Source organism: Prunus mume, linkage group LG2, assembly GCF_029339155.1.
Source record: "Prunus mume cultivar Tortuosa linkage group LG2, ASM2933915v1, whole genome shotgun sequence".
Lineage (NCBI taxonomy): Eukaryota > Viridiplantae > Streptophyta > Magnoliopsida > Rosales > Rosaceae > Prunus > Prunus mume.
The window spans coordinates 27,840,118-27,866,610 of record NC_142699.1 but is presented as its reverse complement, the minus strand read 5'-3'; the positions used below and the strand labels follow the sequence as shown (position 1 = coordinate 27,866,610).

The following is a 26,493-nucleotide window of genomic DNA, read 5'->3' as shown; positions in this document are numbered from 1 at the left end:
TTTTAGCCTTTGGATTTGTGTGTGGCCGGCCGGGATAAATAAAGGTTTGACTATGTACTACATTTTGGCAGGAGGTCAAGAATTTTTTGTTTTTATTATTATTATTTTAAGAAGATTAAATACAAATGTGATGGGTGATTGAGAAATTGTGGTTGATTATTTACCAAAACAGAGAAACCAAGGTGGATTCTCTTTCTTGTGTGTGCACAAGGGATACAAATAAATAATCCAGAAAAGAGTACCCAATCAATGACAAATGGAGCCTTCATCTTTTTTTCTTCAGTTCTCAATTGGAAAAGGAGGACAAGGATGCTTTTAGAATTATATTGGCATTGATGGTACATTAAGAAAAGTCAATGCACATTCTGATTTCAGATTCTCTTTCTCTTTCTTGTTCTGCTAGTCATCTTCTTATTCTGGCTTCTTCTTCTAAAGAGTTATTAAACGATGATCCAGGTTTTCGAGTACAAAGATAAATATATTTAACCACTTAAATTACAAGATTCTTATAAGTAGTCTTATGAGAAAATAATGTAACATAAAGCGGATCCTAAATCAAATTTAATAAGAGTACGTACCATTAACATAGTGATCTCTCTATATCTTAACCTGAAACCACTTCTTTAATTTGCTGTAAATCCAAGTTTTTAAGTGGTCCTCTTGTAATTAAGTCACACACACACACTCACTTCCATACGTATAATACAACATCCATTTTATTTAATGGAAAAACTTGATTCTTTAAAATTAAGGAGGAGCTCCTTCTTGTTAACCTCTACCGGGGGACGGTGGTAATGCCAACTTTCCCATTCACCTTGCTGATAATTTTACTACCAGCTTTCTTGATTTTTGTATGAATGATTTTTGGAACGTAAGTCTTCACTAGAGTGAGCAAGAAGTGAAGGGAGATTTAGGGAGGAAAGTGGAGAAACATATTGGACATGGTACTCATCAGCTTTCACCAACACTGATGCTGGATAGAAAGCACCATCACCACAACAAGTCTTCCCCTCGCAATCACTTCCATGGCTACACTCTTAATTTCATAAAAGAACCATTTATAGGAAATTAGAAAACTCATTCTCTAGTTAATTCCTTTCTTAAGAAAACGGAAGAATATTTAAATCGAGAGAAGTTTGCATGCCCGTTAAATTTTGTGGAGAATGATTTGTACTTGTAACTACTTTTAACTTTGAAAAGGTATCACTATACCAAGAGTTATTGATTCAAATTATATAAATTTTAGTTGATATGATTCATTGGACATCTTACTCTCTCTTTTTCCACCGTCGGAAATATCCAGATATGACACATCTGTTTTTTTGGCTGCATTAATCTTTGATGGTTTTGAACATTCATGTGATTGAGCTTCTTTGTTTTGTTTTTTGGTAATGCCAACTTCATTTTCGTTTTTCTTGGTAATGCCAACTATACCCTCCACCCTGTTGAGAATTTTACTACCAAATTTTTTTATTTTTGGAATCTTAAAATCTTCCCTAAAATTAAAAGCAGGTGGAGAGAGACTTTGGGAGGGATGTGGATTATTTTTTTGAACATGGTACTCATCATCATCAGCTGCCGCAAACAATGGTGATGATAAAATATTAAGCACCATCACCACAAGCCTCCCCCTTCGAAACCATTTTTATGGCTGCACATGTTACGTACATTCATTATTTTCAAGTAAATAAAAAACACTATTTATGGCTGCACAAGTTACGTACATCCATTCTTGATTTGATTAGGAGCATCTTTTGGTTAAGGTTCCTATGTTTGCATGTGTTGTTAAGATGTAAAGGCCTTTTTAATTTTATTTATAAATATAAAGAAAAAAGAAAATGTCAAGTGACTTCTGGTTCGGCGTTTAACTATGGTGAACATGAGTTTCCAGGCAAAAAAAATAAAAACAACATAAGATTACTATGTTTTACTTACACCCCGAAAGAGGATGGTCCAATGTTGGTATGTCAACTCTGATAGCAATACCCTTCATGTGAAAAGCCACTTCAATTAATTTCCTCTCTCATTACAAGCAAATATTGTATGCAGGTTTTGCGTTAATACAAATGATGATCTATATTACTATAAATTAATCTAATTTACAGAAAAGAGGACATTGTATTGGGTTCATTTTTACACATAATTTATCATGTTATTCACTCAATATTTTGAGTTAGTTCTTGACATTTTATAGCATTTGACTTTCTTTTTGTGTTTTCATAGATTTTACCTTGGTTAGAATGAAAATGAGCTAAAATGCATTATTGGTTATTAAGTTTGTTTTTGTTCATTTTCGTAGGTCAACTTCTTAGCCTTGAATCAGCATGCTCCGATGCTCAGATGAGGTGAAGATCTTCATGAAACTTGTTCTAATGGATCTTGACATATCTGAATTTGAGCTCCATTGAACAAGTATAGCCTATTCAACCGATCCAGCATTTTACCCTAGCTCTAGAGGTTTGTCTTGGGCTAGTTTTTACCACCATGATGTCATCTTGATTCTTCTTGTTACCATACTATTTGGTAACAAGAACTTACCTTGATGGAGTGCAATTTTCTGAGACAAAGAGCACCTTTGTGAAGACAATGCGTCTAGATTGATTATATGGAAAACCCATTAAGTTCAATCTAGGTGTGCCTTCCATATTCTCTTTGAACTTAATGGGTTTTCCATATAATTAATTCAAAGTACTAAGCACACCTAGATTGATTATATGGAAGGCACGAGTATTGTAGCACTAGCCCCGCACTCTACTTATATTAGAGAGAATCAATGCGTCTTGAATCACTAGACCCGGTCTTGATTGCAAACATCTTCATTAAGACTTTTAGAGTTCATTACTTGAGTGTCTATGAACATGAGTAAGATTGTTTAGAGTGGATTCCAAAAACCCTAGTGTTTCTCATCATTGTAAGCCACATTTTGATATTCATTTTTGTTAGGCTTGTTAAATTAGAATTGGGTTACTTTTTTGTGTGTTATATGTTTGAAATTGTGAGTGTTCTTTCCACTCAATTGTATTCATTTATGTATTTGTTTTTTACATTTGGCCCACGTAGAGTTCTTCATTTTTCTGTATTGAATCCAACCATATAAAGAATGGGAAATTTGGATAAACGGTTGGAGAGTTATAGGTCAAAAGCTAGATAGAGGTCGAAGCTGAAAATAGGGGAAGTTCCTCTCGGGTTCAAAACGACCGTTCGACTTGTTCATGCGACTGGTCTCCTTCCATCTTGTTTAAACAGGCCACAATTTGCTTCAAAACAATCGGTCATCACTGTTCATGCTACCGGTCGTCACTGTTCACTGGGTGATAAACAAGTGATAGAGTAGTGATAAAGGGGTGATAGAAAGGTGATAAAGGGATTATAGAAATTCCTGATTGTGTTTATCTTTGGTTTCTTGTTTTGTTTCATTTCTTTTACTTTTCTTTTCTCATTCCTAGTTTCCAATTTGTATCTTACCTTTGTGTTGTGTTAAATAAGTCTTCTTTTTGTACTCAAACTAGAACTTTTAGTAAGCCGACAGTTCCTCGTGGGATCGACCCCATACTTATAAATCTATACCCTAATAGATTCGTGCACTTGCAGATATTTTTAATTGGATGATTAGCACATTAATTTGTGCCAATTATTAATACAACACATTGTCCTCACAAAACTGATCTAGTCCATATTTATAAATACCGTTTGTAGTTTTATTACACGACGAGGGAGATTTACAAACTCCTCAATTCAACATTTAGAAAGGAACAACAATCACAAATAATCGAAAGTAAAAGGAATAATTATAATGGAAATGCAAGCTCTATCTTAGCTAATTAACCAATTATGGGAGGCCTTGTGACAAGTCGATCATCTTTATCAACCCATACCCAAACCCTATAGCAATCGTAGTTGGTGATGACATATGTTTCTCCGTCAACCACAATCTTAGCAGTCACAATAGGGTTCTCTCTCTCAATTGTTGCTTTGGCAACCTCCCCCTCCACTCCAACAAGCTCTGGCCACGAACCCTTGCCTGAAAATAAAAAAATATACATATATATAAGAAATTGGCACATATCTCAGAAAAAACTAAATAGAAAGAAAAGAAACGAAGGAAATTGGCTACTACTTTACCTTCACATTCTGAACCCATCTTTGATTAAATGATTGCTTGCTCTGGTTTAGTCTCTTTGCTTCTCTTCTCTATTTGTATGCTTAAATTTGTGTTAGAGATGAGTACATATACATACGTATACATATATATATATATATATATATATATATTAGCATTTTGATTGCTTAACGTAGTTGGTCTTGGTAATCGACTCTCATTATGGACTTTTAGCTGTTGCTTCTTAAGATTCAAGTCTTCTAAAACGAAGAAAATTTGACTTTTATGAGTTATGTTGAATGAGTTTAAATATGCGGCCATTAGATATTCAAGTTCTTCTGCCGTCCAAGACTACCAAGAACTCGAAAGCAATCAGAAATTTCTTCTCTTTTTCGTTTCGGTCACTAGGAAAATTTTGAACAGAAATTTTTTAAGATCGTGACTAAATAATGAATTAAGTAAAAAATACTACTTAATATCTTAATTGTTAATTATACTAATGGTTTGTCAATTATATCTCGATTTGTATTTTGGTCATACTATAGTCCTCATACTCTGTCACAAGTGGCATTTTAGTTCTTCTCGTTCACCGAGTTCATGGATTAAAAATCAGGATGCCACCTCAAATCATTAGGCAAGTGGTGTATTGGGAATATATATAAAAATTTCTATTTTTAGGAGAAATACTTAAATGAAATAGGGATAACACTTTTGCTATTCCCGGCCAATCACGTTATGTTACGCATGATAATTTTTCCATGTAATCTGTGATTAGCCGGAAATAGCAAAACAGTGTTATCCTCGTTTCATACAAGTTTTTCTATATCTCTAGACACCCAATAATAAAAACAATTTCCAAAATTTCCAAAATTTCCCATTTAATTAAAAATATTAGAATATAAAAATATTTGAAATGTGGAATTCATGTTATTAAACAAACAAAGCATTCCGTTTGTATTGCATTTAGTTGAATTCATGATTTGGTTCACATTGGTGTGATTGGCTTCGGCCTTTTATTGAAGGAAATTCGATTTTGACCCAAAAATTAAAAAACAAACAAAGCCACTCTACAACATGAGAAATAAAGCCCAAGGCCCATCACTCGAAGACGGGCCTTCTCTTCTGTCTCTGAACGACCCTTAGAGAGCGGCTCTTCTTCTCCGTCGTCTGCTTCTCTCGCCGCCGCCGCCTCCGCCGCCGCCGCCTCCGCCGCTTCCACCGGTCTCTCCTCTCAATCCGAACCAGGTCAGAATATTTTCTCTCTCTTTCATGTCTTCGATCCTCTCTCTTTCATGTCTTCGATCCTCTCTCTGTGCTTATCATCCGCTAACTCTCGCTCTCATTGCCAATTTGGCAGCCTCTCACTCTCTGATCGCCTTCGTCAAATTGCTTGATTCTCAGGCTTACTCTCGCATCTCAATATCAGGTATATCTCTTCTTCCTCTAATTGCTCTGGATCTGAATTTGAATTAACAAAATTAGGGTTTTTCTTCGAAATTAAAATTTGGGTTTCATGAAATTAATTAGGGACTTCATTTTTAATTGGGCTGTAGGCGGTTTCTGAGGTAAATAGAAAGGCCTAATAAAGGATTTTAGGGTTTACATGTACCTTATGCATGCTTCTGGTTCTGTTATTTGATGGAAATTAATTAGGGCTTTTGCTTATTAATTGGATTGTTTTTAGGTTCTGTTGTTGGGTTGCATGTATTGTTTAGGTTTTGGTGGATGTGATTGTGAATGTTGATTAATTGGGGGATTGGGGCTTTGCTGGAAATTGGGACTTTTGCTGTTTAAGTGGCTGTTTTTAGGTTCTCTGTAGGTGATTAATTTGCTGCTTGCTGTCAGATTATGCATTCTGTGTTGCTGATTAATTGGATTGTTTTTAGGTTCTTTTTTCGGTGTTATGCTATTCAGTTCTTGAATGATGATTAATTGGTTATGTTTCTGCTGCTTCAAGGTTATGTTATCATTGCTGGTTACATTTTGGTGCATAAATAGTAGAATGGTATTTTGCTGGTTATAGTTTGGTTAAACTGCATGTATTGTTTGCTGGTATTAGCTGTACAATTTAGCGAACTTTTTGAGTTCTCTCTTATTAGGGTTTTACGCATTGTGGCATATGGGGACGCCAGAAGCAAAGTATGCTGCATTTGAGGAGAAGGTCAAACGAACTGTTTACCTCGATAACATCTCACCACAGGTCACTGAAACTGTTGTGAGAACTGCTCTTTCACAGTTTGGGACTGTGAAAAATGTTCAGTTCATTCGAAATTACTTGGAATCAAGGAACATCCCACAGTGTGCACTGGTGGAGATGGAGAACCTTAGACAGGCTGATGTTATTGTCTCAGAGTTAGCTCAATTGCCTTTCATGATGTCGGGGATGCCGAGGCCCGTGAGGGCACGTCGTGCTGAAGTGGAGATGTTCGATGATCGCCCTGCAGAGCCTGGAAGAGGGATATTTTGTCGTTGGTTGGAGCCAAATGATCCGGATTTTAAAGTGGCACAAGAACTGAAGCGTCTTACTAGAAACCATGCTGCTGAAGCGTCATTTGTGCTCAAGCAACAACTCCAGGAAGAAGAGAATCTTGCAAAGCAGCAGAACGAGGCTCTTCAAGCAAATTATAAGAAGTATGACATGTTAGATAGGGTAATAGCTGATGGGACTGTTCAATGTTTGGCAAGTCATTATAATATACGACAAGCAGATGACGGATAGGTAGACTTTTACTATGTAGGCCGTTCAATGTTTGGCAAGTGTGAAAGAACTTGTTCATTACCGTGACATTTAGATATCCTCGCCTTTTGTTTAAATATGTAGACTTTTACTCACTCTGTGAATAATAATATCTCTGTTTCACGTAATATTTTGGTTTGTGATGTATTGGCTTTAGAAGAGATGTATATTTATAGTGAATCATGAGATAGCTTGTGGGTTGTCATTATTGACTATTTACATATGTAACGTAGGCTGTTTGCTTTGTTGTTAAGATATTATTGTGATGCAAAATGAAGAATAATAATTTGGTATGCAATGAAAATGAAGAATAGTATTTTGGTCAGTAGATACACACGTGCAATTTCCAACAACAACAGTCATTTGTACAATCCACCAACTTAGATGACAGGCTTTGACAGAACTAGGATGGGATTATTGGGGTGGGCTGAAGAAGCCAGGAAATGGGTGAAATGAGCTGGGATGAGACTTTTAGCAGGGGAAGCCGTATATCTCTACTTAGAAAGTTCATCAATGTTTTTCTAAAATGGGTCAGGCAAGGGCGGAATCATGATTTTTCATAACAGGGGGCTAAAATTTACTGATAGAAGAAGTGGTCAGGATTTTTCAATACTGTAATCGGATTGAAATCTTAATATAATTTGTAAAATTTTGGTAACTTAAAAGCATTCTGCTAAAGCTGCATTTTTGATCCAGCAATGCAAGAAGAAGACAAGCTTGCAAAGCAGCAGAATGAGGCCCTTAAAGCAAATTATAACAAGTATATATGATAGATATAGTGTGTGGCTGATGGAACTGCTCATCGTTCGCGTGTTGCAGATGACTGATAGGGTTTTCTTGAGGTTGTCCCTCCCCCAAGAAAGTTTAGTGCATTTGTATACAATAAAATATTTAGTAAATGATGTTTTCTTTTAGTAAAGCACTTCATTTGGCTTGAAAAAAAAAGTTCAGTTTGGCAGTAGCCTCTTGATTTTGCAGTCATTTTATAATTAAATAAATAAATATACTACTGGGTTTAGCTGTGTTGCATCTATAGATGAATTTTAGAGGCTTCATTGATGGACATGGATTACAGCTTGAGTGGTAACTGTGGAGCTTTCCAAACACCAAAATAGAAAGCCAATTTCCAACCCATGTCTACTTATTTTTACTGATTGAGCAGAAACAATTACTAATTGAAGAGAAGAAGATAAGTTACTGTCAACTTTATCAAACCGTTCTTATTAGCTTCATATAGAATACATAGACAGAAAAACAAATTATGTTCGAAAACAATTATACAAATGCATGGAGAATAGAATTCCTTATTTCCTTATTTCACGTAAATTTCTTCAAGTCCTGCTAAAACAGAACTGGCCACCCTGAAGTGAAGTCCTGAGTCTAAACTAACCAATACTAGGGACCCTTGTAACAATGCCCTCAGTATCGACCCAAACACGAACCCTATCGCACCTGAAATCAGCAGTGACAACCGACCCTTCTGGCACGATCTGAGCATCAACTGAAGGATTCTCCCTCTCAATTTTTGCCTCTGCAACTGTACCCTGAGCTCCCAGAAGTTCAGGCCATCTATTCTTACCTGCATATATATGAACAAAATAATAAAGTCTGACAGCCTATAAACTAAAGACACCATAACAAGTAATTTAGCTTATATTAGTGGCATCTGTAATCGTACAGAAGAACTTGTTCATTACCTCGACACTCAGATGACATCCTTGCTTTCTATCTTAATATGCAAACTTTTCCTCTCTGAATAATAATCTATCTGTTTCTTAGCAATATTTTGCTTGTGAGGTATTGGCATCAGGAAGAGATGTATATTTATAGTCAAACATTGGAGAGATAGCTTGTGGCTGGTCATCATTGACTATTTCGATTGGATGCTTCATCGCCAAGAGATTAACTATCTGGCTAGTATGAACTTAAACATGTACGAACAATAAGTTTGTTGTTGTTATACAAATGAAGAAATAGTACTTGGTCAAATAACAGCAATAAAGTCAGTTCTATGACGGTAATGAAATCTGGTTGTACGATTCATCACATCACCTACTTAGATGATAAGTGCTGTTGACAAAACCTGAAATATTAATACATGTAAAATAAAATTGGAAAAAGGAGGAATAGCGCTCATGTGATTTAAATAAGAATTTGTGTTTGACTGGTAATGTAATCAACTTGAACATTATTTTTTTTTTTAAATGTTGGGAGCTAAGAAAAAGTCATCATTTCAAATTTCGCATCTTGGTTTGGTTGATTGAACAATTTTGCTTGCTTTATAAGTTGATTGAACAATCTAGGGTTGACTACAAAAGTCAAACATTTTCTCCATATCTTAATTTTTTTCTTTTGTTTCAGTTTTCAAGCAGAACAATTATATTGGACTAGTTTAAGGTCTGGCATGAGCACGAGAAGGGCTTTTGCTGCCGCTAATATCATGCTGGAGCTAGCTAGGCACAAAACTGTTTAACTCATCAAATTGGACCCATTGGTTTGAAACATTTAATCCCCTCTTGAAATAATCAATTTTCAGCAACTTATTTTTATAGCAGGATCAGTGCACTAGCTTTAAATCGATGAAACACTAACATTAGCTTTTAGAATTGTTGTTTAATTATTCATAGTGTTATTTCAGTGCTTCACTGGTTTTAGTTTCAAACACAGCCAGCCCCAACTGCAATTCTGTCTTGAGACTCAAGGCTAATCAAATCGTCACTTCTGTTTTGCCCCCAGAATTTTTATTTTTCAGTCAACACTTGGATTTGTGGGTTCTCAGCAAGTAATCTCAAGAGCAGGTCTTTTCTCTGTTTGAACCACAATTATTTGCCATGGGGGTGAGACTCAACCACACTTTTGTGTCTGGTGTCCTCATCGGGTCATGCAGACGCCTATTTCATGTACTCTAGTTTACTTGGGTGGTGAAACCTGTTAAAATATCAAATTTTTATTGTAATTTTCCCCTGAAAAATTGGCTTAAGGGTGCTCAAGAATCAATGCCATTGGCCAATGTAAGACATTTGGAGGCATGAAAATTGGCTTGCAGCACAGAGAATCAATCCCATTGGCTTTTGTTTACAATTATTACTAGCTAGCCTTTGTAAAGAGATTTATTTATCGCCATTTTCAATGTTTTGAAGAGTAAAGCTGTTGTACATTGAGCTTTACCTTTACTGCGGTTGAACAGAAAGAAGAAGAAAGGAGAAAAAGAAAACTACTGTCAACTTTATCAAACCACTCTTATATGTATTGAGCTTCACACAGAATACATTGAGATAACAAAAATAAACTGACAGCTTCCAACCCAAATAATGCATGAAGTATATTACAACTCCTTATTTGCATAACATATTAATAATAATATAATTATACTTACCTGCATATGCATTACATGAATTAATTTAGAACTAAAAAAATAATTGTATTAATTACATGTATATATATTAAATGACATGACCATGAATAATATTATAAAAGGATTGTTATAAGAAGTATAACATGATAGATAGTGTGATGGCTGATGGAACTGATCATCGTTTGTGCGTTGCAGATGACTCATAGGGTTTTCGTGAGGTTGTCCCTCCCCAAAGAAATTTTAGTGCATAACAGTACAATATTTGGTAAATGATGTTTTCTTTTAGCAGAGCACTTCGTTTGGCTGAAAAAAAATAAGTTTCAGTTTGGCAGTAGCCTCTTGATTTTGCAATCATTTTATTTTCTTTTTGTTTCCCAACTGGGTTTAGCTGTATTGCATCTATTGATGAATTTTAGAGGCTTCGTTGATGGACATGGATTAAAGATTGAGTGGTATTCCAAACACCAAAATAGAAAGCCAATTTCCAACCCATGCCTACTTATTATTTTACTGGTTGAGCAGAAACAATTACTAATTGAAGAGAAGAAGATAAGTTACTGTCAACTTTATCAAACCGTTGTTATTAGCTTCATATAGAATACATAGAAAGAAAAACAAATTATGTTCGAAAACAATTATACAAATGCATGGAGAATAGAATTCCTTATTTCCTTATTTCACGTAAATTTCTTCAAACCACCCTGATGTGAAGTCCTTGGAGTCTAATTTAACCAATTGTAGGGACCCTTGTAACAATGCCATCAGTATTAACCCAAACGCGAACCCTATCGCACCGGAAATCTTTAGTGACACCAGTCCCTTCTAGCACGATCTGAGCATCAACCGAAGAATTCTCCCTCTCAATTGTTGCTTCTGCATCAGTCCCCTGAGCTCCCAGAAGTTCAGGCCATGTATCCTTACCTGCATATATATGAACTCAAAAATTAAAACTTGCGGACTGAAGACACCATACAAGTAATTTTGCTTATATTAGTGGCATCTGTAATCGTACAGAAGAACTTGTTCATTACCTTGACACTCAGATGACATCCTTGCTTTCTGTTTTAATATGCAAACTTTTCCTCTCTGAATAAGATATCACTTTCTTTGCAATGTTTTGTTTGTGAGGTATTGGCATCAGGAAGAGATGTATATTTATAGTCAAACATTGGAGAGATAGCTTGTGGCTGGTCATTATTGACTATTTCGATTGGATGCCTCGTTGCCAAGATTAACTATCTCGCTAGTATGAACTTAAACATGTACGAACAATAAATTTTTGTTGTTATAAAAATGAAGAACTCGTACTTGGTCAAATAACAGCAATAAAGACAGTTTTATGGACGGTAATGAAATCTGGTTGTACGATTCATCACATCACCTACTTGGATGATAAGTGCTGTTGACAAAACCTGAAATACATGTAAAATAAAATTGGAAAAATAAGGAGGAATAACGCTCATGTGATTTTTTAAAATCTGCGTTTGACTGGTACATATAATAAACTTGAACATTATTTGAAAAAAATGTTGGGAGCTAAGAAAAACTCATCATTTCAAATTTCGCATCTTGGTTTGGTTGATTGAACAATTTTGCTTGCTTTATTGATTGAGCAATCTAGGGTTGACTGCAAAAGTCAAACATTCCTCCAGAACCACAAGAATCCTTAGTTAGAATTGGATTCCAACTCAGCACCTTTCCTTTTGAGATTTTGAGAAGAGTTGCTCCATATCTTAATTTTTCTTCTTTGTTTCAGTTTTCAAATAGAACAATTATATTGGACTAGTTTAAGGTCTGGCATGAGCACGGGAAGGGCTTTTGCCTCGGCTAATATCATGCTGGAGCTAGATAGACACAAAACTGTTTAGCTCATCAAATTTGACCCTCTGATTTGAAACATTTAATCCCCTCTTGTAACAATCAATTTTCAGCAACTTATTTTTACAGCAGGATCAGTGCACTAGCTTTAAATTGATGAAACAGTAAAATTAGCTGTATTATTGCATCTATAGATGAATTCATAGTGTTATTTCAGTGCTTCTTTGGTTTTAGTTTCAAACACAGCCATCCCCAAGTGAAATTCTGTTTCATCACTTCTGTTTTGCCCCCATATTTTTTCAGTCTAAGAATTGGATCTGTGAGCTCTAAGTAAGTAATCTTAAGAGCAGGTCTTTTCTCTATTTAAACCACAATTATTTGCCATTTCTCTAATAGAACTGAGACTCAAATGGATAGAACACATTTCTGTTGGAGAGGTGGTCAACATTATCAACCACGCTTCTGTGTCCGGTGTCCTCATCGGGTCAAGCAGACGCCTTTTTCATGTACTATAGTTTACTTGGGTGGTGAAACCTGTTAAAATATCAATTTTAGTAATTTCCCCTTGCAGAATTGGTTTAAGGGTGCTCAAGAACTCACATTCTTTTAAAGTATTCTGTTTTTCCATTGTGTGAGACATTTGGAGGCATGAAAATTGGCTTGCTGCACAGAGAATCTTTCTCGTTGGCTTGGAATTCAAGTCGACCAATCATCGGTAGTTGATGATTTTTTTGAGGTAGAGTTTGAATGCATTTGCTAATTAAGGTTTTCAGATTACAATTATTACTAGCTAGCCCTTGTTAAGAGATTTATTTATCACCATTTTCAATGTTTTGAAGTGTTGTATATTGAGCTTTACCTTTACTGCGGTAGAACAGAAAGAAGAAGAAAGGAGAAAAAGAAAACTACTGTCAACTTTATCAAACCACTCTTATATATATTGAGCTTCACAATTCATAAACCAAAACTCAAAACACATCATCCCAAAATCCAATAAACCTCCAAATCTCAAATCCACAACTCATTTCCCAATAATATGCAACTCTCATCAACCCGTAAATACCCATATATATATATATAACTAGGACTATAATATAATATATACTTCACTCCATACTAATGTACCGGGGAAAACAATCCAACCGGGGGATTGTTAGCTGGTACAGGATTTCGAACACTAACCGCGTCCAGGATGAGTAGTCCAACCGGGGGACGGAACTCCATAGCTCACACGCCGGCACTGCCAACGACACGTGTAGCTCACAAATCTCATAACAAGTCCTACGCGCGCAGACAGTATCATCACCCCACCGGCACTGCCAACGACGTGTGTGATGATACTCAAGCAATATACATACTCTTCCCATACGCCGGCACTGCCAACGACACGTATGGAAAGTGTCTCACACACCGGCATTGCCAACGACATGTGTGAGACCCGCAATCTCATGGCCTTCCCACCCCACCGGCACTGCCAACGACGTGTGTGGGAAGCCTAGTAACTAGGGAATGGTACTCACCTAACATGCTCATACATCTCACAACCATCCCTCAAACTCACATCTTTCCACAATCTCACCACAACAACCTCTCATACTCTATACATAGACAATATAGATAAGCATCCCGAAATCCATATCAACATATTCATCATACTCAAATATATATGTCTATACTCAAAATATATAGCCAAGATGTATAAGAATATTCAAATCCATCAACCAAATGATTATTAAATCAAAATCACCATTTAAAATATATGCACAAATCTTTCATCAATAAAACCATGCATATGCTTAAAACAAAGTCCACTCACAAATAGTCCCAAGCTGCCCGGCCCCGAGAGGGTCCTGCCTGCTGCGAATGGTCAACCAAGTACCTATTTCGAGATACGAACCCTTGATTAATATCACGTACTTCCAAAATAGAAATTCACAAAAGGAAATACTTAAATCCCCAAGTTCCCGGTGCGTACGTCCAAAGGAATATCCTAAGGTCCGGTTACAAGTTTGAAAATCGCTTCCCGATCGCACGGTAATCGCGATTTCCTTAAACTTCAACTTATAGAATCGGAACATCCGGGGCTCCGATTCACGATCCGCGAATTCCTATAGGTTTCTAAGAGTACCTAGATCAACATACTTCAGTTTGGAAACGATCCAACGGTTAAAACTTATCGAACCCGGATAACGCACAATATGCGAAATCCGTTCGATAGTCAAACGACATCCAAATTTAGATCCGCGAAATCCTACGCACTCGTGACAACCTAAGGATCTCATCAAGATGAAAAACAACTTCACCAGCCTTGCCCACGCGCCGCCACACGCGCCGGCAGCGCGGGTGTGTAGAGAAATTTCCGGCGGAAAATCTCCAAGTACGAACCATCCTTCCAATCCTAGATACTACTCGACGAATGGAGCAACTTTTTCAACTACGGCAACGTCCAATTCGGACGGTAAGTGGCGGAATTTCAGATTGAAACCGGCCAAAACCTAGGTTTCAAATTCACTTCCAAACTTCAAAATCGATCCAAACCTACCCCAAAATCAGCTAGAGCATACTGAAAGGGTTCGAAAACATACCACACTCGATGGAAAACTGGCCGGAATCGCTGCGCCGTCGCGGTGAAAATCGAGAAAAACCGAACCGTTACATTGGAATCGGGTTTTCCGGGAAATGGGGTGGGTTGTGATCGGGCTTCGAGGTGAGTCGAACGGGACGGTGCCGGCTCTTCCGTTGCCGTAATCGAGAATCGAAGAGAGAGAAAGAGAGAGTCGGGAGAGAGAAACGGAAGAGAGAGAGAGTGAGGTAAAAATGAAAAATCTGATTTTTACTAAACCTTCAAAATATTTACGGTTCCGCCACCGAACATATTTTGATCGCTAAAACTTCGTTAAATCTCGATTCAAGCCTACACTGCGGTTTCGTCTCGATACCACCAACGCAACCACACCACTCGTGGTCCCAAAATCTTCCCGGATAAGAAATTGACCAAAATTACCTTTAACCCAAGAGTAAATTAATATTTTCTCTTAATTAAATTAAAATAGAAAATAATTGGAGTCGGGTGTTACAAACATTGTCCTTATCTATATTATTGATCCCGATTGGTGGCCTTAACAGTAGAAGCAAAATGAAGAATAATGTTTTGGTATACCAAACGCAGAATAGCATTTGGTCAATCAACAGTTGTAATATTTTGTCGCCCATGAAATCTGCTTTGTACGATACACGTACTTAGATAATAGGTATTGTTGACAAAATTTGGGAAAATAGTTGGGGATAACCTTATTTTATGACAACCACACCTCCGGCTGTGAAAAGCTCATGAATTTGATCCGTTAAACTGAAAACTTTTTGGAAAATCTGATATCCTTTTTTTTTTTTTTTTTTTTTTTTTGGTGGTGATAAAGACAATAGGTTGCATTTATAATTCAAGCACAAAATGTTAAATAAAGTGTATGGGAATTCTCAGATATATTCAGATTGTATTCTTCTCCAATATGTTGGTATTTATAAAGAAGTGTAAAGATGTGTTAATCCTAAGTACAGTAGGAAATAAATCCCTGGCTTGGACCCGCTTGCAGGAAATAATACAACATGCTTCCTCCACCGGAAAGGAAATGTGCGTGGATAGTCCATGAATGTTAATAAATTAGCCAAAGGTATTGCGTCTCTTCCGCATCACTTTTACCAGCCAGCAAGGAAAAATCTCAGCACGAAACAGAAGCAGCAAGCGATGGCCTGGAAAACTAGAAGACAGATGCAAATCGACTTCTCCGTCATCCTGCCAAATCGTCTTAGAAAAAAGTTTACAAGCGTCCCATCATTTGTCCCAGTCAGCAGTCCAGTGCCAGGATCAAACCTAGGAAGACGATGCCGTGGACATGGAACAATGCCGGCAAGCTGGGGCAGTGACAAGAGAAAGTTCAATACTTGAGGGACAAAGAAAATCAGGAGTGTTTCACTAAAATGGCCTAAAATCCCAGCTACTGCCATCGTCATCCCAGCAAAGTATGTGTATGTATCTCCAACAAAAGCTGAAGAAGGATACCAGTTGTAAGAGAACAACGCCAACGAGGTGGCTAATAAGGGTTGGACAAGATATAAAGAGAATGCATGTGCCATCTTATACTCAGAATCTGCAGATGCTCCAATTTGCATGATATTGTGTATTAAAATAGCAGATGCAATGACGACTGTCTGCCCAACTTCAAGACCATTCAAGCCCGCATGAATGTTGATGGAGTTTGTACAGAAAACCGCCAAAAGGCCCATGTATAGTTTATACATCCATCCTAGATCCAAAACCTCAAGCCCAACATATGGAATAAGAGGCTTCGGTATGATGATAGTTGTATGTCCAGCATAGGCCATCAGCAGAGGTAGAGCTGCAATGGATGGCAGTAGTAATTTCACCCTCCAAGGTACATCAAGAACATCATCTACAAATCCAAGCAATACCATAAAGCATATGGATGCTAATGCTGCATTGTACTCGACTAGCCAATTTGAATCTGCAGTGAAGTTGAAATACTGGAATAGGATTCCCAAGACCAAGAAAACAATTCCAACAACAATACCCAATGACTCAGGCACTTCGACAGTGCCCTGCGGGGTACCCTTTTTGTTAATGTCATAACCAAAGAGGTTGCGCCTGAGAACGTATCTGGAAGCCACGGGGATCATCTTAACGGTGACGAAGAACCCGGCAAGGCTGAGAGCCGCATTGATGAGAATCGACTTTCGAAGTTCATGTTCGATCTTGCAGTGATAGAAGATGAGGTAAAAGTATGGGATTGAGAAGAAGAGCGTGAGCTTGAGAATTACACCTGACTTTGGGGGTGCAATTGGCGGGTCTGTTAATGGAGGTTCTTTGGGTTTGGGTCGTGTGGTGGTCTCTTTTGGTTTGGTTTGTGCGGACGAGTCTGTTGAAGCTCGCTTTCGAGCTGCCATGGCTCTCTCTGTCTCTCAATATTGGTGTCACTGCTTTGATACCATGTCAAATAAAGTGTGGGGAATTCTCAAATATATATTCAAGTATTTATAAAGAAGTATAAAGATGTGTTAACCCTATACACAATAGGAAATAAATCTCAATTACAATAAGGCAAAATAGGTCAGTAACCAAAATTCTAACATAGTAAGGAACAAAACTCCTAACTAAATAAGGACTGACCAACACAAAGGTCACAAGACCTAGTACAGATACAGATAACCACTTAAAGTTATTATAAATATGGGATATTGGTTTGTTAATGTATAAATATGTAGACATTTGAGTGAGTTTCTTTTTCTCGGTTTTTTCTAATTTTTGAAAAGAAATATTATAGCCTTTAAAAGAAATAGTATAGCCGGACGGTTATACTTGGTTTTCCTAATTTTTTAAAAATAGTATAGCCGACCGGCTATACGATGTTTTTCTACAAAAGTAAACGTAAAATACTCAAATTGAACAAAAGTACATATGTATTTTTCATATTTAATATATGTATTATTGACAAAATTTTCAATAATACACACAAAATTCACGTATTATACGTATATTATTGCATACAAATAATATATATTAAAATATTTTATAATTGCCAAACTTTTAAGTTGTAATTTGTCAAAATTTTGCTGAATAAAATACATTTCTTCATATAGCCGCGCGGCTATACCAAATTATAAAAGTATAAGTAATGCAACTAGGAGGGTAATTTATTTTCTAATTTTTAAAAGAAATAGTATAGCCGTGCGGGTATACTGTGTTTTTCCCTAATTTTCAAAAAGTGAACGTACAATACTGGTATTGAATATATACGTAATTATTTTTAAAGAAATAGTATAGCCGAACCGGCTATACCCTATTTTTAAAAGAAATCGTATTGCCGTACGGCTATACTCTTTTTTTCCCCAATTTTTTAAAAAGTGGACATATAATATTCGTAATGAACATGTATGTATGTATTTTTTATATTTAATACAAGTATTTTTTAATAAAAATTTCAATAATACACACAAAATTAACGTATTATACATATATTATTGAATACAAATATTATATAGTGGTTGAACTTTTAACTTGTAATTTGTAAAAATTTCGTATAATCATGCAGCTATACCAAATTAACATCTATAAAGTATAAATAATGCACCTAGGAGGGTTATTTTTTATTTATTATTAAGTAGAATAAACGCACGGCTATACATTGTTCAAGTCTCGATTCTTAAGGAGAAATATCGAAAATATCAATACTTCTTCTTCCCTAAAACAGACTTTTAATGCTCCCACAAAACATTGATGACTATTTAACATTTATAAATAATTTCTAAGTATTCCTGACCCATACTATTATTATTTTATAAGAAAACAAACAGGGTCTTTGACTTTCATTGGATGTCATGAATATTTTGGCCCTCCGACGATAAAACAGGGTCTTTGTGCCAGCCTGAAATCTCTGCCAATGGCTGCTATTGCTGGAATATTTCTAGAACGCATTGGTCACATCTGTTTGATGGTTTCTTTGCCTACAAACGGCATGATGTAGTCGATAAATAACTCCAAACCTAGATTGTTCTGTCGAAATGAGATCTTCAAGACTGCAGGTTCTGTCTCTTTTACAATTTGCTTACTAATGATTCTTCCTCCTCCCTAAACAGACTTCTAATGTTTCCTAAAACAACGGATGACTCTTTTCATATTCCTAAGTAACTTCTTAGCATTCGCACTCCCTAATATCCCTTTATAAGAAAACAAACGGACTCTGACAGACAAATGTTATAAATGTTTTGTATCAGTATCAATAGTGAAAACAATGAGACCGATACAAGATGTTGGCAATTTGCATGAATGACCTCAATAGATGAAATGGTGTCCATCAAAAGTACAACAAAGGAATCTGTATTCTTCTGTATGAGAACAACTAGACACAAAAGCATGCCAAGAATTCACCATTAATCAAAAAGCAAAACTCTCTTGCAGTTTGCAAATATGCATGCATGTCCTGCCTCAAAATTCAACTCACATATCTCAATCAATACCAGCCCCAGTGCTGCTATATGCACCAGAAATCTGAATCCTTAGAATCTCCAATTCCATATCCAACTGGAAATTCCTCTCCCTCTCATTCTCCAACTCCACCCTCAGCCTCTCAATCACTTGCCCCACCTGCTGCTCTCTGATCACCTGTCTAGATTCCCCCCTTCTCAACATGCCATACAATTTCAGAATTTTCTGCCTCTGCTCATCCAAGCTCCCTAAGAAATCCGCCAGCTTACCCAATAGTGCTTCCCTATCCAAACCACCGCCCACATTTCCACTCAGGGCACCCACCAGGACTTCCTCATCAACACCACCACCACCCAACAATCCCCTTGTCTCACCCACATTCTCACTATGCTCACCCACCGCCATTTCTTCCCTCTCAGCTCCTATCACACCCACATTCTCACTATGCTCACCCACCGCCATTGCTTCCCTCTCAGCTCCTATCACACCCACATTCTCACTCTTGGCCTCCTCCCCAACCCGACCCGGTGAACTCGGATTCGACTCACTCCACTCAACTCCCCTGTCCTGGATGATGGTTTCTCCACCAAACCGAACCATTTTCACAGCAGAATCGCCTTGAGGCTCAACTGGGAACACAGGGACGAGACCAAACTCATCCTCATTGAAATTCCACCCACTAATCCTTCTGTGCTTAGCCCTCTGCCTCGCTGAGCTACCTTCATCATCTTCCTCTTCATCCTCGTCATGCTCAGCATTAATACCCTTCTCCTTCATCAGCCCACCCAAACCCCTGGTTTTCTTGAACCTTTCCTCAACGCTGGACAAACCCAGAAGCACATACTTCACCAGAAAATCCAAGCCCCTACAATTCTTGAAAAACGAGTGCCTCAGCAACCTCTCCGCAGTGGGCCTCTTGTTCGGGTCCTGATCAAGACAACAACCCACCAAGTCCTTAAAGGCCTTAGAGAACTTCTTGCTCTTGTAATTCTTGTCCTGACGATTTTCATAATCCGAAAAGCCGAACCTCTTCATGATCTTCAAAAGCAGAGACTTTGAAGGAGGCAAGTTTGACAGAGGAGGCCCCCCACGAGCCAATTCCAGAGCTGTGATACCAAAATACCATACATCCGCCTTGCATCCGTAGCCGTTATGCGAGTGTATCACCTCAGGCGCTATCCAATACGGCGTCTCAGCAACGTCGTTTAACCGAATCGAAGACTCTCCACTCAAATTGGCCTCATAAACAGAAGCAGAAATCCCAAAGTCTGCAACTTTAACCGACCCATTGAAGTCAATCAAGATATTACCAGCCTTGATGTCTCTGTGAAGGTGCCCTTGGTCATGAAGATACGACATGGCGTTCAGTGTCTCCCTGAGGACGACGGCAATGCAGGGCTCAGGTAGGCCGTCGGGGAAAGCAGAGGAGATTATGGATTGGAGAGACCCGGCGGACATGAACGGCATGACGACCCAAAGATGACGGTCCACAGTGAAAGAACAATAGGCGCTGAGGATATTGGGGTGTGAAAGAAGAGAGAGCATCTTGGTTTCACGTAGAATGTTGTCGAATTCGGCCCGGGATTGATCGAGATCGATGGACTTGATTGCCACGATTGTGTTGTTCATCGGCAAACATATGGCTTTGTAAACAACAGCGCTGACGCCGAAGCCAATTTCATCGAGGATTTGGTACGCAGTTGAGTCCAATGGGAATTGGACTTTCTTGGGTTCCGGGTTTTCTTGGTGAGAAGAAGAAGTCGACATTGGAGAAGAAAAAAGCAGAGATCTTGATGAACTGAATTGGGTTTTTCTGAATTCTGGGAAGTGGGTTTTGTTGGAGGAGATTGATGGGTTATGGAAAGAAAAAGAAAAATAGGGGTTTAAGCAGAAATCCTGAGAAAGGTTGATGAGGCGGTGAGTGTGGCTTTGGGACGATGCATGTGAGTGTTGAACAGCTCTGCTTTTAGCCTTTTAACATTCCAGAGTTGGGGGCTTAAAGCAAGTTATTGCATGTAATTGCAATTAGTTGGGTTGGTTAAGATAATACAGTTATTTGCCATGTCAGCATTTTCTTGGGAAGGAAGTCTTTTAACAATGTTTAATCCTATTATTTATGTTTTGTGATAGAATTAATCGAGTGTTAGACACTGAGGGGTCCACCAAAAGTTTTTTTTTTTTTTTGGTCAACGGGTCCACCAAAAGTTTGATGTTATCATAATTAGTAATACTTTTGTCATAATTATAAAATAAATAAAAAACAAATTATACATTTGTTAGAATTGATGAATAATTCAAGTTTAAAATAACGTGTCATTCTTTTATAATTTGGACTTTTTTTGGGGGTAACAAGGAAAAATTTGAGTTTTTCTTAACATTAAAACAAGGAAAAATATTAAACGAAAAAAATCATTAAACTTGAAGTCAATGGTTGAAGCTTTTTCTCTTCTCTTGCCACATAAGAGTGATTCTGAAAGGGCGCTCAACATGAGAGAGAGGTCCAGAAGTATTATGGGCGCGGTCATGGAGAGGCATCCTATTGTTAATGCAATGTTGCTGTGCAGGCGAAACATGTCGGGCTTAAATTATGTTGACTTTCTTCCATATTGGTGGGCTAGGTTCAACCCAAACTTATTGGGCTTAGCTCTGGTCATTATCAAACACAATTATTGGTGAAATTTCGTCCATATTATGGCTTCACTAAATAGAAAGCCTAATTTGAAGGCAAAAACAGTAGAATTCTTTAATGAATAAAAGAAAAGGGTATTGTCTTGCATACTAGTGGTACCAATTTCGAACCTTTATGACATTATAGTAGTGTGTGTGAGAAACACATCATCTCCTGTAGTTTAGACTTTCGCCTGTACTTGAAAAAGAAAAGAAAATAACCTTGACTTGCAAAACAATGGTTTTATGTTTGAACCATCTTGACACCTTTAATAATGTGTGCGAAAAACCTCATTTTCCTTATAATTTAGACTATCGCTTGTATTAAAGAATCATAATAAGAACAATAAAAGCATACAAACCATATTATTAATTTAGAAAAATGGAAATATCATGGACACCAGCCATGTCCCTATTGGCCTTGCTACATGAAAATAATAGAACCCAAAAATAGAAAATCAAGGAAACTATGGCAGAGAGTAATGTGATTGATGGTGGAATGCGACCCCCGTCTTTCCTTATCCGCATCCCTTCAACGATAGGGTGGTTCAACAAAATGACAAAGGTATGACAAATTTGTCCAACTCCCCCAAAAAGATGACTCTAGAAATCCCAATTGCAAAGGAAGACATGTTCAAGATCACCAGAGCAGCCATTGGAGCAAGATATAATATTGATGTTTGGAAATCAAACACCCCCATATTGTAACGCTTGAGTTGGTCAACATTGTCAACTTTGTTGGTTATGCAAAAACTGGGCTATCTTGTGACTATAAGATAACTATTCATATTGTGAAATTGTTAAACTGTGCCAGTCTTTGTAGTCAGATAGCGTGAAAAAAGATAGATTAATTAGAGGTAACGTCCTTTTGTGATCTAATGATTGTCGAGCGACTATATTTGTTTTTTGTTTTGTTTTTAAAAAAATAGTACAGCCGAGCAGCTATATTTATTTTGATCGTCGGCTCCTAATTCAAGCGGGTCCTTTTTATATGTAAACAGTATAGCCGATCAGCTGTACTCAGTTTTCTCTTATATTTTTTAAAACATTAGAAGTATAGCCTGGCAGCTATACTTATTCTGATACTATCGCAAGGAATATATATAGTATAGCCGGCAGCTATACTCGATTTTATAGCCGCTCGGCTCTACCCGGTTCGTTCTGATTATAGCCCAACTTAGCACCCCAATAATTCGAACTCAGATTATTGTGTCTTTATAAGTGAGTGATGGATTTGTTTTAAAATCCCATAACATTTCCTGATATAATCGAAGTTCAAAACTTATAGAAAGAATGTTAATTTATAACAATCAAAGAGCTTGGATAATCTTCGTCCAAAAAAAAAAAAACAGGAGCTTGGAAAATCTGAGAACCTTTTCATTCTTACTGATGAAAGGATGTTTCCTAAAACCGAAGCTTTACCACCAAATCCAGAAATCCAGTGAAACTTGAGGCATCAAGTATTAACAATCAAACATTAGGTTCATGAACAATCGATCAAACCCCTTTTTTCCTCTCTTGCTTGCTTCTGCACTGCCATTACAGCAACAAAAACAACATACCTAATATGTGCATCTATTTGGGTAGCTGCAAAATATCTAACATCAACAAAAACAACAAGAACACAACTATATTGGGTAAGGAACAAAAACATAGTTAATAACGTCAGTGAGATCAGATCCAATCTGTCATATCAAAAGGAATCAGATCTACTTCGTTGCTCATAGAAGAAACGCACTGTCTTCCATGTACATGTTAAACGAAAGAGATTGAACGGGTCCAGTACATCTCTTTATACAAAGAAACACGGCTGGGAGTAGAGAGAGAGAGAGAGAGTCAGAAAGAATCTTCTGTTCTTTTCTCGGCCGTCATTTCTTTGTATAAAAAAACCATTTTGATTGATTGCTTTTGAGCCTTCAATACCCTATTCCATTTGAAGGGAAAAGGTGAAGGTAACGCCGCTATAAGCTGAAGATGAGTGTACGGCTCTGCCTATCTATGGCTAGGGTTTAGGCACGGGAGATGAATGATGATGTTATGTTGATATTTATAGGCACAAAGATTCACCGCCTCTCTCTCTCTCTCTCTCTCTCTCTCTCTCTCTCTCTCTCTGCACACTCTCCACGGAAATCAACAGTGATAAGAAAAGCTTTTATAGTCAAAGTCAAACACCTTTATATGGTGTAAAAAGCCTTTGAGGCAACCAGAAAAAAAAGCCTTTGGGCCTTCGGGTGCTCAATGGTAATTTTCACAATTGGCAAACATCACTTTAGGTCTTTATAGTTTGTCGGATTTTCACTTTTGCCTATATGGTTTCAATTCTGACAATTAAACCCTTATAGATATCTAGCGATTCAATGGCACGTCCAATTCTGCGACGGAGTATGCGTCGCTAACATGAAGAGGTATTGTGGACAAAATTAAAGGGAATTTAATAGAATTTGTAACGTGTCCTTGAATTGCTAGGGATTTAAAATAGAGACAAAATTTACGTAAGTAAAACTACATGAACCAAAAACGACTTTTTAGTTCTTACATTTATAATTTAACCCATTTACAAAATATAGCAAATTAGTTGGAAAAAATGGGAAACAAAACAATTCCAAGCCAATTTGGTCAGACTGCTAAAATATAAATGCGGATCCGATAAAATTTCTCTAAAATATTTGATGAATATGAATTACACTATAAGGCAGAAGTAACTTATGGCCCAAACGGCTACAAGCACATTATAAGTGTTCAGGTGAAAAACTCCAAGTCAACTTGTCATCCCTTTCTATCTATATCTACAAATTACAAAGACGCGAAAAAAAAGGGTTTTAGGATTCGTGAAGGCTGCTGCTTTGGCTACATCAAATATGAGAAATTTGCAATTGCCACAACAAGATGTGCCGACCTGCTTGGATTCTCAAAGCAAAGGAGGCAGCGCTCTTGCTGAATAAAAAAAAATAGAAAACACCGAGTATATAGAAAATTAAGAAAACCCAAGAATAGCCAGTCGGCTATACTTTTTTTTTTAAAAAAAAACCCAGTATAACCACACGGCGATACTGTTCAATAATAAAACTAAAGAAAAAAGGGACCCTCCTAGTTGCATTACTTTATATTTTATAGATATTAATTTGGTATAGCCGTGAGGCTATACGAATAAAATACGTACTTGTTTTATTCGGTAAAATTTTCGCAAATTACAACTTAAAAATTCGGCCACTATATAATATTTTGATGTATATTATTTGTATTCAATAATATGTGTATAATACGTGAATTTTGTGTGTATTATTGAAAACTTTGTATAAAAAAATACGAGTATTGAATATGAAAAATATGTATGCACATGTTCAATATGAATATTGCACGTTTGTTTTTTAAAAAATAAGGAAAAAACTAAGATAGCCGCAATACCTTTTGCTAATTTAACATATCATCGCTTGCTGCTGAGATTTGTACTCGGTTTTTTCTATAAAAAATGTTAGTATGAATCCTAAAATTGTCTGAACGTATTTTGATGATCTTAGTTTGGGCCTTGGTGCTGCATCATCTTGAGAACAAACACTCTCAGTTTCACAAACATGTTTTCATTGTCTTGGTGCTCAATAAAACTCATTAAATGATATATCCATCAAGCCTCTTGTCTTACGTTAGTACATGCACACTACTTTCTTTTAAGTACCTTGAATATCTCCTCTCTTGCACTTGCTTATCTTTGGATTTACATCACACTATTGCAAGTAAGCTCTTGATCTTTTCGACATCAAGAGTCACGTCAAAAGCCTTTTATTTTTATCCTTTCTCAGAAGCAAAACAAAGAATTATCTAATTTGGTCTGTGGTATGTGGGAGTAACAAATCACTTTCCATACATTCTAAACTTGGGGAGTGGAGGCAATCAATCAACATGATATCCACTATCTTGAAAGATGGAGGTAAATAAGGAATGTGGGACTTGGAAGTTGGAAGTTGGAAGTTGGAGCCCAAGACTTAATAAAAGGCTACTTAACCCACCAAGCTGGTTTGCACGATTCACGTCCTTAATTAGATGATCCTTTATGTGACATAAACATATTGAAATAATAATAATAATAACCCTCCGTTTGGATGACATGAAATATTGAAATAATAATAATAATAATAATAATATGGAATACATACTTGGTCAACAGTATATATAAGGATGTTTTATACAAGTGTGAATAAAATAGAACAAAGTCAGCTGGTTTGCACGATTCACGTCCTTAATTAGATGATCCTTTATGTGACATAAAAATATTAAAATATTAAAATAATAATAATAATAATAACCCTCCGTTTGGATGACTTGAAAACTTGGCATTTCTTAATATAATTGACTTGAAACCTTTTTTTTTTTTAAAAGGATGTTAAAATTTGAAATTTTGCAAATTAAATGCATCATTTGGAAAGAAGCGTCCTTCCAAGGCTCTACCAAATATAAATATAGTAGAATTACCAAAACAGAGTAGCAATTTCGGTCCTTCCAAATCCCAGTTTAGCTTATGGCATAACAAATTAATACTTCTGTAGCTTTTTTTATACACTCGCAAAAACAAAAACAAGAAATATAGAGAAGAATTAAGGGAATTACTGTCAACTTTTTGAAAATATCATAATCTCTAGGCGGATATAATCGCAAGGAGGAGTATAGCCGACCGGCTATACTTATTTTAACACGTAAGTCCCCACTCGCCAGACCTTTGTTTTCAAATCCTATAACATTTCCTGATATAATTGAAGTTCAAAACTTATAGGAAGAATGTTAATTTATAACAATCAAAGTGGTTGGAAAATCTGAGAACTTTTCAT

At 36.8% G+C, this 26,493-nt stretch overlaps 3 protein-coding genes and 2 pseudogenes across 5 annotated transcripts; 1 reads left to right on the top strand and 4 right to left on the bottom strand.

Moving 5' to 3' along the window:
* Positions 1–5,143: 5,143 nt before the first annotated feature.
* Positions 5,144–6,964, top strand: LOC148919968 (ASI1-immunoprecipitated protein 1 pseudogene; annotated as a pseudogene). The gene is made up of 3 exons (XR_016123613.1): positions 5,144–5,344; positions 5,457–5,525; positions 6,199–6,964. The product of XR_016123613.1 is annotated as an ASI1-immunoprecipitated protein 1 pseudogene (transcript).
* Positions 6,965–8,030: 1,066 nt separating this feature from the next.
* LOC148919967 (glu S.griseus protease inhibitor-like) lies at positions 8,031–8,689 on the bottom strand. The gene is made up of 2 exons (XM_089046270.1): positions 8,534–8,689; positions 8,031–8,415 (listed from the first exon to the last, which is right to left on the bottom strand). The coding sequence occupies exons 1-2, from the start codon at positions 8,550–8,552 to the stop codon at positions 8,222–8,224; spliced, it is 213 nt and encodes a 70-aa protein (XP_088902396.1). The 5' UTR covers positions 8,553–8,689; the 3' UTR covers positions 8,031–8,221.
* Positions 8,690–10,745: 2,056 nt separating this feature from the next.
* On the bottom strand, positions 10,746–11,336 carry LOC148919966 (glu S.griseus protease inhibitor-like). The gene is made up of 2 exons (XM_089046282.1): positions 11,223–11,336; positions 10,746–11,112 (listed from the first exon to the last, which is right to left on the bottom strand). The coding sequence occupies exons 1-2, from the start codon at positions 11,239–11,241 to the stop codon at positions 10,919–10,921; spliced, it is 213 nt and encodes a 70-aa protein (XP_088902408.1). The 5' UTR covers positions 11,242–11,336; the 3' UTR covers positions 10,746–10,918.
* Positions 11,337–15,571: 4,235 nt separating this feature from the next.
* Positions 15,572–16,971, bottom strand: LOC148919965 (uncharacterized). Of its 2 annotated transcripts, XM_089046334.1 has the most exons (2): positions 16,845–16,971; positions 15,575–16,529 (listed from the first exon to the last, which is right to left on the bottom strand). In XM_089046334.1, exons 1-2 carry the CDS (start codon positions 16,966–16,968, stop codon positions 15,703–15,705), a joined length of 951 nt encoding a protein of 316 aa, XP_088902460.1. In that variant the 5' UTR covers positions 16,969–16,971; the 3' UTR covers positions 15,575–15,702. The 2 variants fall into 2 exon arrangements, with proteins under 2 accessions (XP_088902459.1, XP_088902460.1); XM_089046333.1 differs by having other exon boundaries at positions 15,572–16,968.
* Positions 16,972–18,287: 1,316 nt separating this feature from the next.
* Positions 18,288–20,967, bottom strand: LOC103324218 (serine/threonine-protein kinase BLUS1 pseudogene; annotated as a pseudogene).
* Between the last annotated feature and the right edge of the window lie 5,526 nt (positions 20,968–26,493).

Excerpts from the sequence above, each read along its gene's own strand:
- LOC148919965 (XM_089046333.1), bottom strand. The coding sequence starts at position 16,968 with ATGGCAGCTCGAAAGCGAGCTTCAACAGACTCGTCCGCACAAACCAAA.